The 15283-nt window shown below is 45.5% G+C and overlaps 1 protein-coding gene across 1 annotated transcript in view; it reads right to left on the bottom strand.

Annotated features, from left to right (window-relative positions):
* The window catches only part of LOC310770741 (PDZ domain-containing protein 2-like), a gene marked incomplete at its 5' end in the record, with an annotated part of 156795 nt that overhangs the window by 102623 nt on the left and 38889 nt on the right, over positions 1-15283 (bottom strand). Inside the window, one exon of the mRNA XM_083663458.1 lies at positions 12275-12782. Within this exon, the coding sequence (XP_083519584.1) occupies positions 12275-12782 (508 nt within the window). The remainder of the gene's footprint in view (positions 1-12274; positions 12783-15283) is intronic.

Genomic DNA, 15283 nt, shown 5'->3' with positions numbered 1-15283 from the left:
GGAATGGTATACTGGACACACTCGCCAAGCCGGCTGTGCGCGGTGGCGGGTTGCTGGAGCACCGCTTCCCGGGGAGAGAGAGCAGAGAGAGGGGGGCCAGTGAGGTGAAGCGAGCCGCTCTGACTGGACTCCAGCCGAGCGGGACACGGCCGCATCTCTGTCTCCACGGCTTATTTTCGACTTGCATGTGTGACAAACTGCGAGCTTTGTCTACTTCACTGACGGTGAAAAAAATCCACAACGAGGAAGGTATGCTGGCGTGTGTGGTGTGGTGGCTGGGTGCCTGTCTCGGTGCTTTGGGGTGCGCGCACGTCATGTGAAAATCGGCTCACAGAATCGGCTATTTAGAGTGACCGGAACAGATCACCGATCGAGGCCGATCACGTGAAAATCGGCCATTTCCGGTCACGTGCCGATCGATCGGTGCATCCCTAGCTGTAAGGTCAAGTAGCTGTTGCACTTACACTCACATGGAGGACCACAATGGACCACACACTCTCTTACACATGAGCCGTTTTCCCACATGCGTACCGGAAAATTACCTGTAAGTCAATATCGGACATTTCCCTTCACACCTCTCCTCTGGCATGTGGGAATCTATCAGCGAAATTGCCTGTATGGGGGGGGGAGGGGGAGGGGGAGGGGGAGGGGGAGGGGGAGGGGGAGGGGGGGCGGCACTGCAGAGCGGGTGGGGAGTGACGTGTCGGCAAAACTCCGAATGGTGAAATAAGTTTGCTTGTTTATCCGTTCACCTGCGTAGCGTTGAAGCACTTTTTACAGACTGGCTTCATTTGATGTGTCCGGGCTTGCCTTGGCTGTCGGCAACGTTGCTTAGTCCCTGTCGGACTGTGACTGAAGGAGGAGGACGGACTGTGGCCAGAGAGCGAGCAGAGAGGAGAGGGGAAAATCAGCACAGCACACCCACACATGAAGCTGACATAGGCTACTGCTCTTATTATCACAAGATCATTTCGCCAGTTTGCTTTAATGTGCGCTAATGATTAGATTATGCCCGCTGGAACATTAAGCAACGTGTGTACACCTCGCCCATGAGAGTGTCGCGCAGAATATGAAGATAGACTAAACCAGGGACAGATCATGACTGATGATTATGTACCTCTGCGCTGCTGCGTGAGACTAGAGCCGTCTGGAAGCGAGAGAGACCAGGAGGGAATTTATTTTGGGAAGATGCTCTGAACAATTTTGACGACGTGGAATGGAAGCGTCATTTTCGCATGTCCCGGTATTACGTGCTGAGTCTGGTCCGACCCGCACGCAAGATCACCCGGTGGTGAAAACCACTGGAAGCGCGTTTGCGACTGGCAATAGTCCTTTGGTGGTACGCAACACCAGGGGAATATCGAACAATCAGCTGTGTATTTGGTGTTGGACTGTCTACTGTGTGCATTGCAACCTGGTCCACGAAGTCACAGCCCACTGATAGCGGAAAATGCCTTCGGAAATCAGCAAGCTGACATACTGCTCTTATTAGGCTATCACAAGATCATTTCGCCAGTTTGCTTTAATGTGCGCGAATGATTAGATTATGCCCGCTGGAACATTAAGCAACGTGTGTAGGCTACTCCTCGCCCATGATTGAAGGACCGCTGTCGCGGAAAATGACCTGAACCGTTTCCACTTGCGTCCCCTTAAGACCATACCGCTCTTGTGACTGGCACGAAACTGGTGAAATGTCGGGGACGACGGGGTCGCGCTTATACCGGCACGGCGCCTTTCTCACATGCAGGCATTAGACCACGTACCGGTCATTTTGCGGTACAAAGCGCATGTGGGAAAAGGGCTATGATGGAGGACCACAATGGGCCTTCACTGTGTTTTTATCCTTTTGATTCCTTTTTTAACTTGTACTAATGAAATTGTACTAATGAACTTGTACTTGCACTTTAATTGAGTCACTAAATGTGACCTCTTGTATCGCCTCAGTCATATGATCAGCGATGTTTCAACTTGTTGACAGGCAGCCAACATCCTTCCATTTTGTTGCTTTTTGTTTTTCTCCCCCATATAATTATTGCTGTATTACATTCTAGGTTTTTCTCTCTCTCAACTCCCATGACCTTTGACCTTGTATGCAAATAGAACATGATGCTGGCCCATGAAAACTGGGCCAAAGCTTCACCAGCCTCTTGTTCATTTGAACACTTTTGATGTGGATTCATTAGCATCTGAAAAGCCTCTTGCTCTCCATCTTCAATTTCTGAAAGAGCAGGCGGCAAGAGCGTGATGTCACACTCTCCTCAGACACATGACAGAGCGTGATGTCAGCAACATTGACTACGTTTACATGCACACAATATTACAATATAGCTTTTTGCCCATATTGGGAAAATGACAATATTCCGACTACCGTAAATTCCGGACTATAAGCCGCACCGGTGTATAAGCCGCACCTTCAAAGTTGACTATTTTTTTCTTATATAAGCCGCGGGTGTTTTAATGGTTTTTTTTTTTTTTTTTTGTGTGTTTTAATGTTTAATTACCATATGTAAGGGTTCATGCACAGAGGGGATTGTAGAGGAAGCTCCCATTTATTAACATTTCAACAAAACAACATAACACAACACCACCTGTGTTGTTTTTTACAGTGCACACAGTGTCATACAGTGTCATACAGTGTGGTGAAAAGAGGGCAAGAGAGGAAATTAAAACTTATTATAGTTATATAGGATTTATAGTTAGAAAGAGTGCTAAAAAAGAGAGTTATTTTTCTTTTCTTTTTTTGGGGGGGGAAAAAATCCATAGACAAGCCGCACCGTTATATAAGCCGCAGGGGCCAAAAAAGGCCAAAAAACGGGAAAAAAGGTGCGGCTTATAGTCCGGAATTTACGGTAAATGAATAATCCACTAATATTCCCGTTTACGTGCAGCCGTAGCTCGCCCTCCCCGACACGTGAGGGAGGGGGGGGGGGGAGAGAGAGATGCAGGTAGTCCGAGCCACAGAGTTTTTCTGTTGAGAATAAACAGAGCAGCACTATTCTTACGAGCATCACTTGGTCCATTTCAGGAGCTTGCTGCTGAAAAGTTTGGCATTGAGCATCCAAGTCTTTCATAAAAAGTAGTAGCCTACGTTATTACCTTGCAGGCTCGCAAGCATTGTGGATTTCCATGGGCACTGGGCACTATAGGCTACTCTCTCTCTCTCTCTTTAAATAGATGTTTCTCATCTCCTCCCGATCAGAAATGTCGGCATTTCTTTTTGCATGCCAGAGATGATGGATTATTATGATTATATTGCGCTTTCTAGCACACATCAGCTGACCACAAACAGGCAACATGCATCGCAAACTGCTGTAAAAACCCTGATTGAGACGCATATTCCGAATGCGCTGTATACATGATGAAAGAATCCTCCGAAAACCCGAATAATACTGGAATAACCCAGATGTCTTAACTCATTGAGTGCCAGCCACTTTTGGAGAACGGATGCTCCCAGTGCCAGAGTTTCAGAGCGTTTTCAGTGATTTCTCGAGGCCCACAGAATATTGTGTGATATTACTATGTAAACACTGAACACGCACAAAGAACGATGAGACTCTATTCTATCATCTGCAAAAAAAAGTTTATTGATCCCATTTTCCGTTCTTTAGTTATGAGCCGGAGAAGATAGCTTGATTCATCCAAAAACAGCAATTTTTTTCTAGAAGCTGAGATAATTGGCCTTTTGTGAAATTAAACATTTCAAGCACATCACTGACTCTGAAGCTAATCATTTCTAATGTAGTCACACCTCAAAAATAATTTCCTTCAATAAAACAGTGAAGGCCAGGGAATTCTGTTTGGCAGAATAATATTTTTTAGCTACAACCAGCAGCGCTGGCCCCTGCGTGCGCTGCTGGTTGCAGCTTCTTGCTGGTCTTGATTTGCTGCTGGTGGGCATCGGATATTCTGGCTTGCGTTTGTCAATCCTGTCCTGCTGCCTGGGTCTGTCTGGGTGTTGCGCGCTGCTCTGCGTGCCCCCCCCCCCCCCCCCCCCCGCCCCGCCCCGCCTCGCCTCAACTGCACACTCCTCCTCCTGTCTGTGGTGGCTCTCTGCTGAGTTTGCTGTGCGCACAGTGAAGGGACATCGACATCCTGCTTTTTTACAGCGTTCCGCGTGTGTTTGTCACCGGCAACGATGCTTCCAGTTGAGAATAATAACAACTCCACGGTGTGGATGTGCGGATGTGCTGTCCGGCTCAATTGTGGGAGCAGATTGGCTGCTGCAGGCACAGCTGCAGTAACGTGCTTCAGCATATCGATGCATACGGATGCGATGCGATTTCCGTTTCCATAACGACTTCTTCTTTGTTTTTTCCTTGCCTTTCTGTTATGTGGAGAGCACTGTCGCCACCTAAGGGTTCTGTAAAATAGGTTAGACACATCCAATAGCTATAATATTTGTACATCAGAGGCAGAAGGCTTTGATCGACGCCCCACCGTCAAAAAACGCAATTGACGAACATGTCCGTCCTTGGCACTCTACGTTACTATTTGAAATGACGAACATGTCCGTCCTTGGCACTCAATGAGTTAATCGGAAAATGCAAAATTCGGAAAAAGGACAAATTTTTGGGACAAAAACGTAGTGATTGAGGATATAAGTCGCGTACAAGCGTTATTTTGTCCAACCAGATATTGGCTTATTTAGATATACAGTAGATCTATTGCTAATGACACATGTCACACAACAGCCTGTGCAACAGCCTGTGCTCCCTGTTACCCTCAGGGAGGAGATACAGGGTCCCAAAAGCACGCACAAATCGCTTGAGGGACAGTTTCTTCCCGCAGGCCACGAGACTCCTTAACATACAGTACATAAATAAACTCCCAACAATCATGTAGTAGCTGTACTATAGCTGCTACCAGTCCATTACGTATGTCTAATGTTTAATTGTATTTAAAGTATGTCCATGCCATTTGCACCTATGTGCAGTGAATATGTCACTGTCTTTGACTTGTCTTATTGCTTTACTGCCTTATTGCTTGTTGCTTCTCTTGTTTTCCTGCACCTAGCCTATATGCCCTGTTATTTTGCAACGGAGTCTACAGAACAAGAATTTCACACGTGATACTTGTACTACGGAGTGACAATAAAAATCTTGAATCTTGAATGTCATATATTTTCAATTATTGTCAGTATTACTCTAAAACTGAACATATTAACCCCTCTGGAGTCGATGGATGCGGCTGTCAAACATTAAGAACAATCTCTACTAGTATAATTAGAGAGTGGCACGGCGCACAATAGAGAGCCGCAGAAATAAGTCTGGAAAACATGGATGCTGGAAAACACATCCGGGGTCTTCACTGTTTTTGCCTATGGGATTTTTTAATGGGTTTTTGGCGCACTGCTTTAAATAAGGTCTGTTTAGTTTAGTTTAGTTTAGTTTATTAGGATCCCCATTAGTCGCAGCAGGATGCTACGGCTATTCTTCGTCTGTGGTTAACGCAAGCTTATTCAAATGCAAACCAGTGTTCAGCATGATAATCTTCACACATGAGGACCACTTTTATGAGTTTTGAACTTTTACGTGCCGTTAAAAGGGCAACCAGCTAGTTTAAGAAAAAAAAACGGCTAAATGAGACTACACTGTCGACGGGGATATTATACGTCGTCATGCCAAAGATCGAACACGGACATTCTCTTTCCCTCACCTGGTTCAGTCCGGGTTCAGTCAGTTCAGTCACACAGCTATTACCCACTCGCTCTTTCAAACTAGATGTATTAGTAAAACTCACACGCTATATCAATGCACAGCAGCACAACAACTCCTGTCACCTAACCTCGTGTCACCATGCTCTCTCAGAGGAGACTCAGGAGACCCCAACACTCAGTCCCGCCCAGCCGCCCAATTAGCCAATAGCAGTTTAGAGAAACGTGAAGTACCTCTAGACTAGGGCTGCCACAATTAGTCGACTAGTCGCGATGACGTCGATTACCAAAATCGTCGCCGACGTATTTGGTAATCGACGTCATCGCATGTTTTTTTTTATCTGAAAAAAAGAAAAAAACTTTTGTTTTGTTTCCCCGAAGCTGCTGCTGGCGGTGGCCTCACTGGCTGGCCTGGCCTCCAGGCGTCTCCGTCCTGTCTTTGATGCACATGCGCATGCGCAGTCATCCGGGGAAAACGTGACATCACCGGAAAAACAAGCAGCTTGCTCCATAGAAAAAATGTCTAGCCATCCTCGTACGTCCAAAGTGTGGGAGCGTTTCACCCACAATGATGTGAAATGCAAAATCTGCTAAATAAACGGAACTCGCTTATCATGACAGCACGAGTATGATGCGCGAGCATCTCAAAAGGAAGCACGTTGCGGCGAATGCAGACGATGATGGAGATGAAGGCTAATTAGCTTGTTAGCTCACTCACAATTTTTAGCTGCTAACATTAGCTATTGACTAACAATATTAACATTAAAAGCCTTGCTGTAATGTTGTCATCATAGCGACGTTAAGATCATGTGTTGCTGACGGGAATACTGGAAACCTCATTTTACTCAGCAGTTTGCACTCTCTACTTACTTTTTTCGTTTGAGGCCTGAAAAGACTGAAACAATTTATTTTTGTTGATATTTTGGTTGCAGTACATAGTGAATAGTTTTTGGTTCCATTTCCATTCCACGTAGTAGTGCCCTAATTTTATTTTCCATTATTCATTCAATGGATAGTAGATATTTCATTGCACTATATGTTTTCAATTTCAATGTGTACTATTTTGCAATTTGCACTATATTACATTTATTACATGCAAGTACAGATTGATGCCAGATATAAATATGCTGCTACATGCTCTAAACTTTAAAGTTAATTAAAAGATGATTTCTGAGTGAATTATGATCTTAATTGTCTTTATTTTTAGTTGGCACATGCTTAAAACAACTTGAAGCTAAATGTATAAGCTGATGATAGTTAAATCAGAGCGATTGAGTAATTGTGCGATAAGCTGCAATTTATGATCCGATTAGTCGACTAATTGTTAAAATAATCGGTGACTAGTCAACTATCAAAATAATCGTTTGTGGCAGCCCTACTCTAGACTGACCAATCAGAAGAAGTTAAAGACGAGCAATACTAGCAAGTTAGTTTGTCACACGTGTGGAGCTGTTTGACAGTGTTACCAAACTATAAAGTGATCTTGCAATGGTCCCACACACTGCTCTCTGTCAGCTCACAGTCACAACACTCTAACACTAAAGGTTGAATTTGGCTGTGGTGACGTGACGTGGAAGCCTATGCGACACTGTGTGTTAGTTCTGGAATAGCTTAGCATGAGCTTTTTACTTATATGGCTCACATTTATGCTTAAAAACTCATGAAAGTGGTCCTCATGTGTGAAGATTATCCTGCTGAACACAGGTTTGCATTTGAATAAGCTTGCATTAACCACAGACCTTATTTGAAGCATCGCGCCAAAAACCCATTCACAAATCCCATAGGCAGAAACAGTGAAGAACCGACTACAGCGAGCGACTACAGAAATACGTCATCCCTGCGGTATAGCTCAACTGCGCATGCGCGAAGCGGGTGAGCGCATGCATCTGCGAGAGGGAAAACCAACGAGGTATGGTAGAAATTAGCGATGAGGAGGAGGAGGATGGGAAGGACGATGACCACAGGAATGACGTATTTTTGTAGGCTCAACCAGAAATCGCTGCCATTTTGGTTCATCAGTGGAAAAGTCTATGGGGTTTTAGAATGGCTGGCCCACATCAGGTCCTGGTGGATGTTGACTCCCAGGTACTTAAAGCTGTTTACCCTTTCCACCACTGTGCCGTTGATGGTTACTGGGGGGTGAGTCTTCTTCCCCTTACTGTAATCTACAATGACCTCCTTGGTCTTAAGAGACGTTCAGTGAGGGGTGGTTGTCCTCAACCCCCATCTCCTGTCCTGTCTCTGGGGATTGACCCAGACTCACATCATTCAGCCCTCTATATTACTCAGGACAGGAAGTGGTAGATTAGAGCAGCTCCTTGGAGCTACTGCCCCCTGGATCTTTGAGGGAGGTATTACAACAACTTCTAAATTCTCCACAGTCCCCTTTACGTCCAGACGGAGGGCATCATGGGCATGCACAGAAAGAACACGGCCAGAGAGGAATCAGTTTACATAACATTTTTCTTTTGATCGGTTTATGAAAAGGTTTAAACTACCCCTCTGCAACCCATTGGAATGTCAATGGGTTGGGGCCTGTTTAATCTGATTGAGGTGTTTACAATATACATGTATGGAGCATTTTTAATCTGTTAAACCTATTATAATCTGATTATTAGGCTCCATATAATGTGCTCTACTGACCATGATGAAGTCCAGCCATTAGCGGCACGGTGGGGTGACAGGGGTGGAATATGTGAGGGCATTATCCTGAGGGAGGGACCCTTTAACAATTTAGATAGGAAATCCTGATCTTCCAGGCTTATACACTTAAAACCATGATTTCTGATGGCTTTCACAACAGATTACAGTTGAGAGCTAGGTCAGTGTAGTTAGGTCAGTGCACGCTTGGTCAGTTACACAATCAGAGCTTGGCTGACACAGTCACTGAGCGTTCCTGGAGCTTCAAACACCATCAAGCCACGATGATCTCATAAGAGAACATCTAGATGATCTTATGGACTGAGAGGATCTGAAGTCTCACAAATGGGCAATGGTAGCTAGTACACAATTAGGAGTTTCCACATAATTATTTGCCAATTTCTACAGAGGCACCATTGAGAGCCTCCTGACCAGCTGCTTCACTACCTGGTACGGGAACTGTACCACCATGGACCGCAAGGCGCTGAGAAGGGTGAGGTGCGTGGCCCAGCATGTGACAGCATGTGACAGGATGTGAGGTGCCAAAACTGCAGGATCTGTACACTCAGCGGTGCCTCAGGAAGTCCCGGAAGATCATCAAGGACATGACCCACCCGCACAACAGCATGTTCTCCCTGCTGCCCTCAGGGAGGAGATACAGGGTCCAGAAGGCACGTACAAACCGTCTGCGGAATAGTTTCTTCCCGCAGGCCACGAGACTCCTTAACAGATAACACACATGCATGCACACACACACACACTCACACTCACACACACACACACACACACACACACACACACACACACTCACACCCTTTAGGGCGATAATTCCACTCATGTTTGAATACAAATCCAATTGCTGGGTACAAGTTGGCTAGCATAATTACTAAAATAAACAAAAGACTAATATTGGTTGCATGGTTGAGCAATATTGATCCAATGAAGCCACATTAGCGTTCATATATTACATTAAGGAACGTCCGTGTCCATCATTTATTTCAATGTCCGCTATCAAGAGCCATTCAGTTGGTTAATGAAATGGCTGGGCTGGGCGCAGAGTGTTTGGTGTGTGTGTTTGTGTGTGTGCTGGGCACAGAGTGTTTGATGTGTGTGTTTGTGTGTGTGCTGGGCGCAGAGTGTTTGGTGTGTGTGTTTGTGTGTGTGCTGGGCGCAGAGTGTTTGATGTGTGTGTTTGTGTGTGTGCTGGGCGCAGAGTGTTTGGTGTGTGTGTTTGTGTGTGTGCTGGGCGCAGAGTGTTTGATGTGTGTGTTTGTGTGTGTGCTGGGCGCAGAGTGTTTGGTGTGTGTGTTTGTGTGTGTGCTGGGCGCAGAGTGTTTGATGTGTGTGTGTGTGTGTGTGTGTGCTGGGCGCAGAGTGTTTGATGTGTGTGTTTGTGTGTGTGCTGGGCAGAGTGTTTGTGTGTGTGTTTGTGTGTGTGCTGGGCGCAGAGTGTTTGGTGTGTGTGTTTGTGTGTGTGCTGGGCGCAGAGTGTTTGATGTGTGTGTCTGTGTGTGTGTGTGTGTGTGTGTGTGTGTGTGCTGGGCGCAGAGTGTTTGGTGTGTGTGTTTGTGTGTGTGCTGGGCGCAGAGTGTTTGATGTGTGTGTTTGTGTGTGTGCTGGGCGCAGTGTGTTTGATGTGTGTGTTTGTGTGTGTGTGTGTGTGTGTGTGTGTGTGTGCGTTTGTGTGTGTGCTGGGCGCAGAGTGTTTGATGTGTGTGTGTGTGTGTGTGTGTGTGTGCTGGGCGCAGAGTGTTTGGTGTGTGTGTGTGTGTGTGTGTGTGTGTGTGTGTGTGCTGGGCGCAGAGTGTTTGGTGTGTGTGTTTGTGTGTGTGCTGGGCGCAGAGTGTTTGATGTGTGTGTTTGTGTGTGTGTGTGTGTGTGTGTGTGTGCTGGGCGCAGAGTGTTTGGTGTGTGTGTGTGTGTGTGTGTGTGTGTGTGTGTGTGTGTGCTGGGCGCAGAGTGTTTGGTGTGTGTGTGTGTGCTGGGCGCAGAGTGTTTGATGTGTGTGTGTGTGTGTGTGCTGGGCACAGAGTGTTTGATGTGTGTGTGTGTGTGTGTGCTGGGCGCAGAGTAGACTCAGCCCTCAGTCTTAATCCGTTTCACTCCTGTAAGACTGAGAATATTACTATTTAAATCTTTGCATAATATTAGGTGGCGCTGTTGGAAGCCTTGCATCGGAGAACCAATCATGAGTGTTGTGGGCGGGCCTGCTTTCTGGGGGCAGTGACGCTCATGCAGAACCAGTGTTTCGCAAAACATCGCCGCGTTTGCGGAGCAACATATTAATCACTTAGAAACAAACATAACCTGGTAATAGGACGTGTTTCATCCGGCCCCGGTGGCTAGAGGTCTTTTCCCCAGCGATAAGCCCGACTCCCGAGGCTAACGTTACAGAGCCTGCTGATGACTCACAGTAGCAAGCGGACCACTTCCGGGTAGGAAAAATTATAGTAAAATAAACAACAGGTATAAACTCTCTTTGCAGCACATCGGTGTCTTGCTCTATATTGGAACTATGATAAATGGCATTGCCGCTACCAAATAAAATTCTAATAATAAATGTAGGCGTGTCTGCTGCCGGCCGTTCTCGCCGGGCTCGGACAGACAGTTTCTGACAGTGAAATTCCAAGACGTTTGGTGGCGCAGCTCACCAAACGTCTGGGAGCCGAGACTAGGCGCAGAGTGTTTGGTGTGTGTGTGTGTGTGTGTGCTGGGCGCAGAGTGTTTGATGTGTGTGTGTGTGTGTGTGCTGGGCGCAGAGTGTTTGATGTGTGTGTGTGTGTGTGTGTGCTGGGCGCAGAGTGTTTGATGTGTGTGTGTGTGTGTGCTGGGCGCAGAGTGTTTGATGTGTGTGTGTGTGTGTGTGTGTGTGTGTGTGTTGGGCGCAGAGTGTTTGATGTGTGTGTGTGTGTGTGTGTGTGTGTGTGTGCTGGGCGCAGAGTGTTTGATGTGGGAGATTCAAGCTGTCAAAAGGCAAGAGCTGTCAAAAGGGAACAAAACGCTCGCTCCTCGCCAATCGCGGCGCTTGTCTGCTGCATAGGTGCGTAGGTGCGTAGGTGCGTAGGTGCGTAGGTGGGCGCAGGGCGTGGTCTGCCCGAAACCACGGTGGGTTCCATAACGCCATTATTACAAAATGCAGAGAAACTTATTTGGAACACTGGGAAAATAATCCAAATGGAGATTTGAATATTATTTGGCCAATAAAGAGTGAAAATGAATTAGTGGGTATGAATAGCTAGCTCTATACTATCAGAGATAGAAAGCAGAGACATATTCTAACCAAGTATAGTCACAGTGACCGCCAATAAACAATTGAAACAGGTACATGTAGACATAGGAAATGTTGGCAAGCCAAAGAAAACAGAATATGTGGTTGCAGGGTTGAGACCGAGATGCAAATGTGAAAAACTCAAACCACCCAGAGAATGTACTTTAACAAATTCAGCTCCCAAATGATGAACTCCAAAGAGCTTGATGATGAGCCCAAACTAGGAATTGTCCTCAGAGAAGGAACACAACAGATCTGGCTGCACAATATGTACTATATGTGCTCCTGACTGAAGTACAGTCACCGGCCGCTTCTTTTCACCTGATGGCAAGGGTTTTCATCAGCAGGAAGTAGCAACTAAGCTGGAATAAATTACAATTTTGATTAAATTTACTCCAAAATATATATTTTTTTAATTTAACGGGTCAAAATTAGCATGACAAATTCAAATTTATGCAATTCAAACAATCTCTGCTGGCACTAATACCCATTTTCCATTAACATATATGCAGCAAATTCTGGATTCTGGAATGGATTCTATCAACAAAGGAGCCAGGTTTAGGCAGTTTAGACACCATTTTTATTAATCTGGCAACATTTGCTTCTTGGACATGGTATTAATTTTCATGTCAATGTATTTCAAAATTGTACTTGTTTTGGTCCATTCTCTGGATCTAGCAGTTTGAACTCTGCGTGTCTGTGCTGTGTCTTACCTGGCTTGATGGTTCGTTGCTGAGTGAATCTCCTTTGCATTCTGATAGGCGACTATGAGGCCATGCAGGTAAGGTGGCAGCCAGCCTGTCTTGTGGGAGACGGGGAACAGTTTTCATATGAGGTAAGTTGTCTGCTGCTGCAGGTGTGTCTGTGTCTGTGGAAAGTTTGCAGCTTGTGTCCTCTTCTGGAAGAAGGACCTCTGCATCCATGCAGACAGAAGAGCTGTGGCCATGGTAAGCTGTGGTATGTTTGCTATCCTTGCTGTCTCGATTGAAGGACGATCGGGATATGACCCCAAACTTGCGCGTCCGTTTGCCGTTCTGCAGCGGGCTGCCGGGTGGCTCGGAGGAGGTGGAGCTACACTGCTCCTCTGCATAGCCGCCCATCCCATCGCTCAGAGGAACACTGGCACTGCCATTACACGGAGGGGGAGGAGCCTTTCGCTTGATTCGCCGCAGCATTATCAGGTAGATGCAACCCCCATTCCAGCACTGGTCAGCCAGGTAACTGTAAAGAGAGGAGAAAAGAATCATGCTGTCAATACAGTGTTATTACGGACTCCTGGCAATCTAATTATCGAGGGCCCCCTGTGGCTAAAAATGGAGGCCAGCTCTATTGCATACTTTTCCCTGTCAGGCATGTTATTTTCTAAGCTAGAGATGCCTGGGGCTTTAACAAATTTAGGTTTTGTTGTGAAAAATTCTGTCAGAACCCTAAGCCAGGTTAGAAGCGTTTTGAATATACCTGATGTTTCTGTTCATACACCAATTTGTTTTAATCACTCTTTTTTGTCAGACAGAACCGTGCCTGGAGTGAGAAAGGACTGGTTTCCATCAGAGACCTACTGTATACATAGATGGTTATTTTGCATCCTTTTATCTTCTGAGGAGGAAATTTTAATTGCTCAACACACATTGGCTTGGATACCTACAAGTAAGACATTGGGCTCTATCTTCCGACAGGCGCTATCCCCTAATAGCGCTTGAGCACCTGTTTGCGCGTGCCTTAAGGCAGGGAAGATAGCAGTCCGCCTTGCACCGTCCGCCAGGTGTTATGCTGAGTTTTGCACCCCAGCGCCGGCAGCATCCCCACCTCACGGGAGCATATTGTAATGATTTACACAGAAATTTAACTGTTTAAAAGTGATATAATTGCCTGGTAGACGTGACCTCCCTAATTTCTAAGTTAAAACAGCCCCAAAATATGTTGGGGATGCAATTCTCGGCCGGGATGCGGAAACGTTCACGGCACGAGTCGCAGACGCAAATTAGAGCCATGCCAAAATCATCTGCGCCCCAAAATGCCTGCGCAAACGGGATTTGGGCGGTCTTAACTACCAGAATTATTCACAGGTGTGGCTAGGCAATGCTGGGCATTACGGCAATCAAAACCAATCAGATTCCCGTCTCACAATGGCTGTTTGTGCGAGGCATGCAGTATGCTGTAATTCTCTCCATGCGTAATAGAGTGTACTCAAACGTGCGAGGACAGAGAGAGCTTATTGACAGATCGTCTGTGGTGCCAACGACGCTCTGGGTTTTGAAGGTAAATAGTAGGGGTGTCACGATATTTCGTCGCACGATATATCGCGATATCGAAACGTCACGATATGCGTATCGTCAGAAAAAAATTATATCGAAAAAAAAAAAAAAAAAAAAAAAAAGGTTTTGCTCCTGAATAATAATAGAACAAATTTAGCAGAATCAACACACATGGGTGAGGGGGCAGACTACTACTGGCATGGCAAAACAGCTCAAGGGGTACATAAGATTACATAAGTTTAGGGACCATTGAGCATGAGTTATTTAAGAAAATTATTTACTTTTGTTAAAAAAAATATTGTTAAAATATCGTATCGTTATCGTGAACCCAATATCGTGTATCATATTGTATCGTGAAATTAGTGTATCGTGACACCCCTAGTAAATAGCCTATGTCCATTGTCCAACAAGTTTTCTAAATGAATTTCCCTCTTTGCGATGTGATAAAAGTTTCTCAGTGAGTTATAGTTGATTGCCTCACTGACTTATCTGCTAATACCCAATTTTAGCAGCATAATTTGATGTCCTGGCATGGCAAGGCTGTGTGTAATGACATATTCAAAAGGAATTCCACTTTCCACTGCGCTGCACTGCACGGAGATTACGGCTGCGCTCCCAGCGCAACGAGGTATTTGCGCGTAAGAGGTCCTTTTCAAAGCTCTTAGCGCAAAGTAATTGCTCGCTGCTGACGATAGGGTAATGCCATCTATCCCACATTTTAGCGCTGAAACGCCTGCTTTGGCATGGGGCAGCCAATGCCCAGTGCAATTATCACAGGCATGCGCTTGTGTCCGCCCCCAATTTGCATTGCGCACGGCGTTAAACGAGTGCAAACACTAAATTAGCGCTTTTGGGAAGATAGGGCCCATTATGTTCAATCCAAGATTTGTGATTTTGAAGATCTACCAAATGAACATTCTTTTTTATGTTTTGTTAAGCCCCCCTCACTCCAGGCATCTAATTTCTAGATGTGTGTGTATATTTGATGGCTGCATCAGGGCCCCCACTGAGAGGAATAGAGAGGCATGGCAGGGGGAGCTTGGTGTTAATTTATCTGAAATTATATTGGACAGAAGTCTGTCTGTGGTCCAACTCTGCTCAATTAACAGCAGACACCAGCTGATTCAATTTAAAGTCACTCACAGTGTATTCATTATTCCAATTCTAGGCTGCACAAGATCTACCCTTCTGTCTCACCACTATGTGATCACTCATATCACCATATTACCATATCCATCCAACATCTAACACCATATCTAGTCTCATTCTCATATTACCATATCCAACATCTAAGACCATATCTAGTAGTCTCATAGAACCATATTACCATATCCAACATCTAAGACCATACAGTATCTAGTCTCATAGAACCATATTACCATATCCAACATCTAAGACCATATCTAGTCTGATATCACCATATTCCAATATCCAAAATCTAATGTAAGAGAATATCTAGTCTCATAT

This window comes from Poromitra crassiceps (assembly GCF_964638095.1).
Source record: "Poromitra crassiceps genome assembly, contig: HAP1_SCAFFOLD_211, whole genome shotgun sequence".
Taxonomy (NCBI): domain Eukaryota; kingdom Metazoa; phylum Chordata; class Actinopteri; order Beryciformes; family Melamphaidae; genus Poromitra; species Poromitra crassiceps.
Note: the sequence above shows the minus strand (reverse complement) of the source record. Positions and strands in the feature narration are given on the sequence as shown.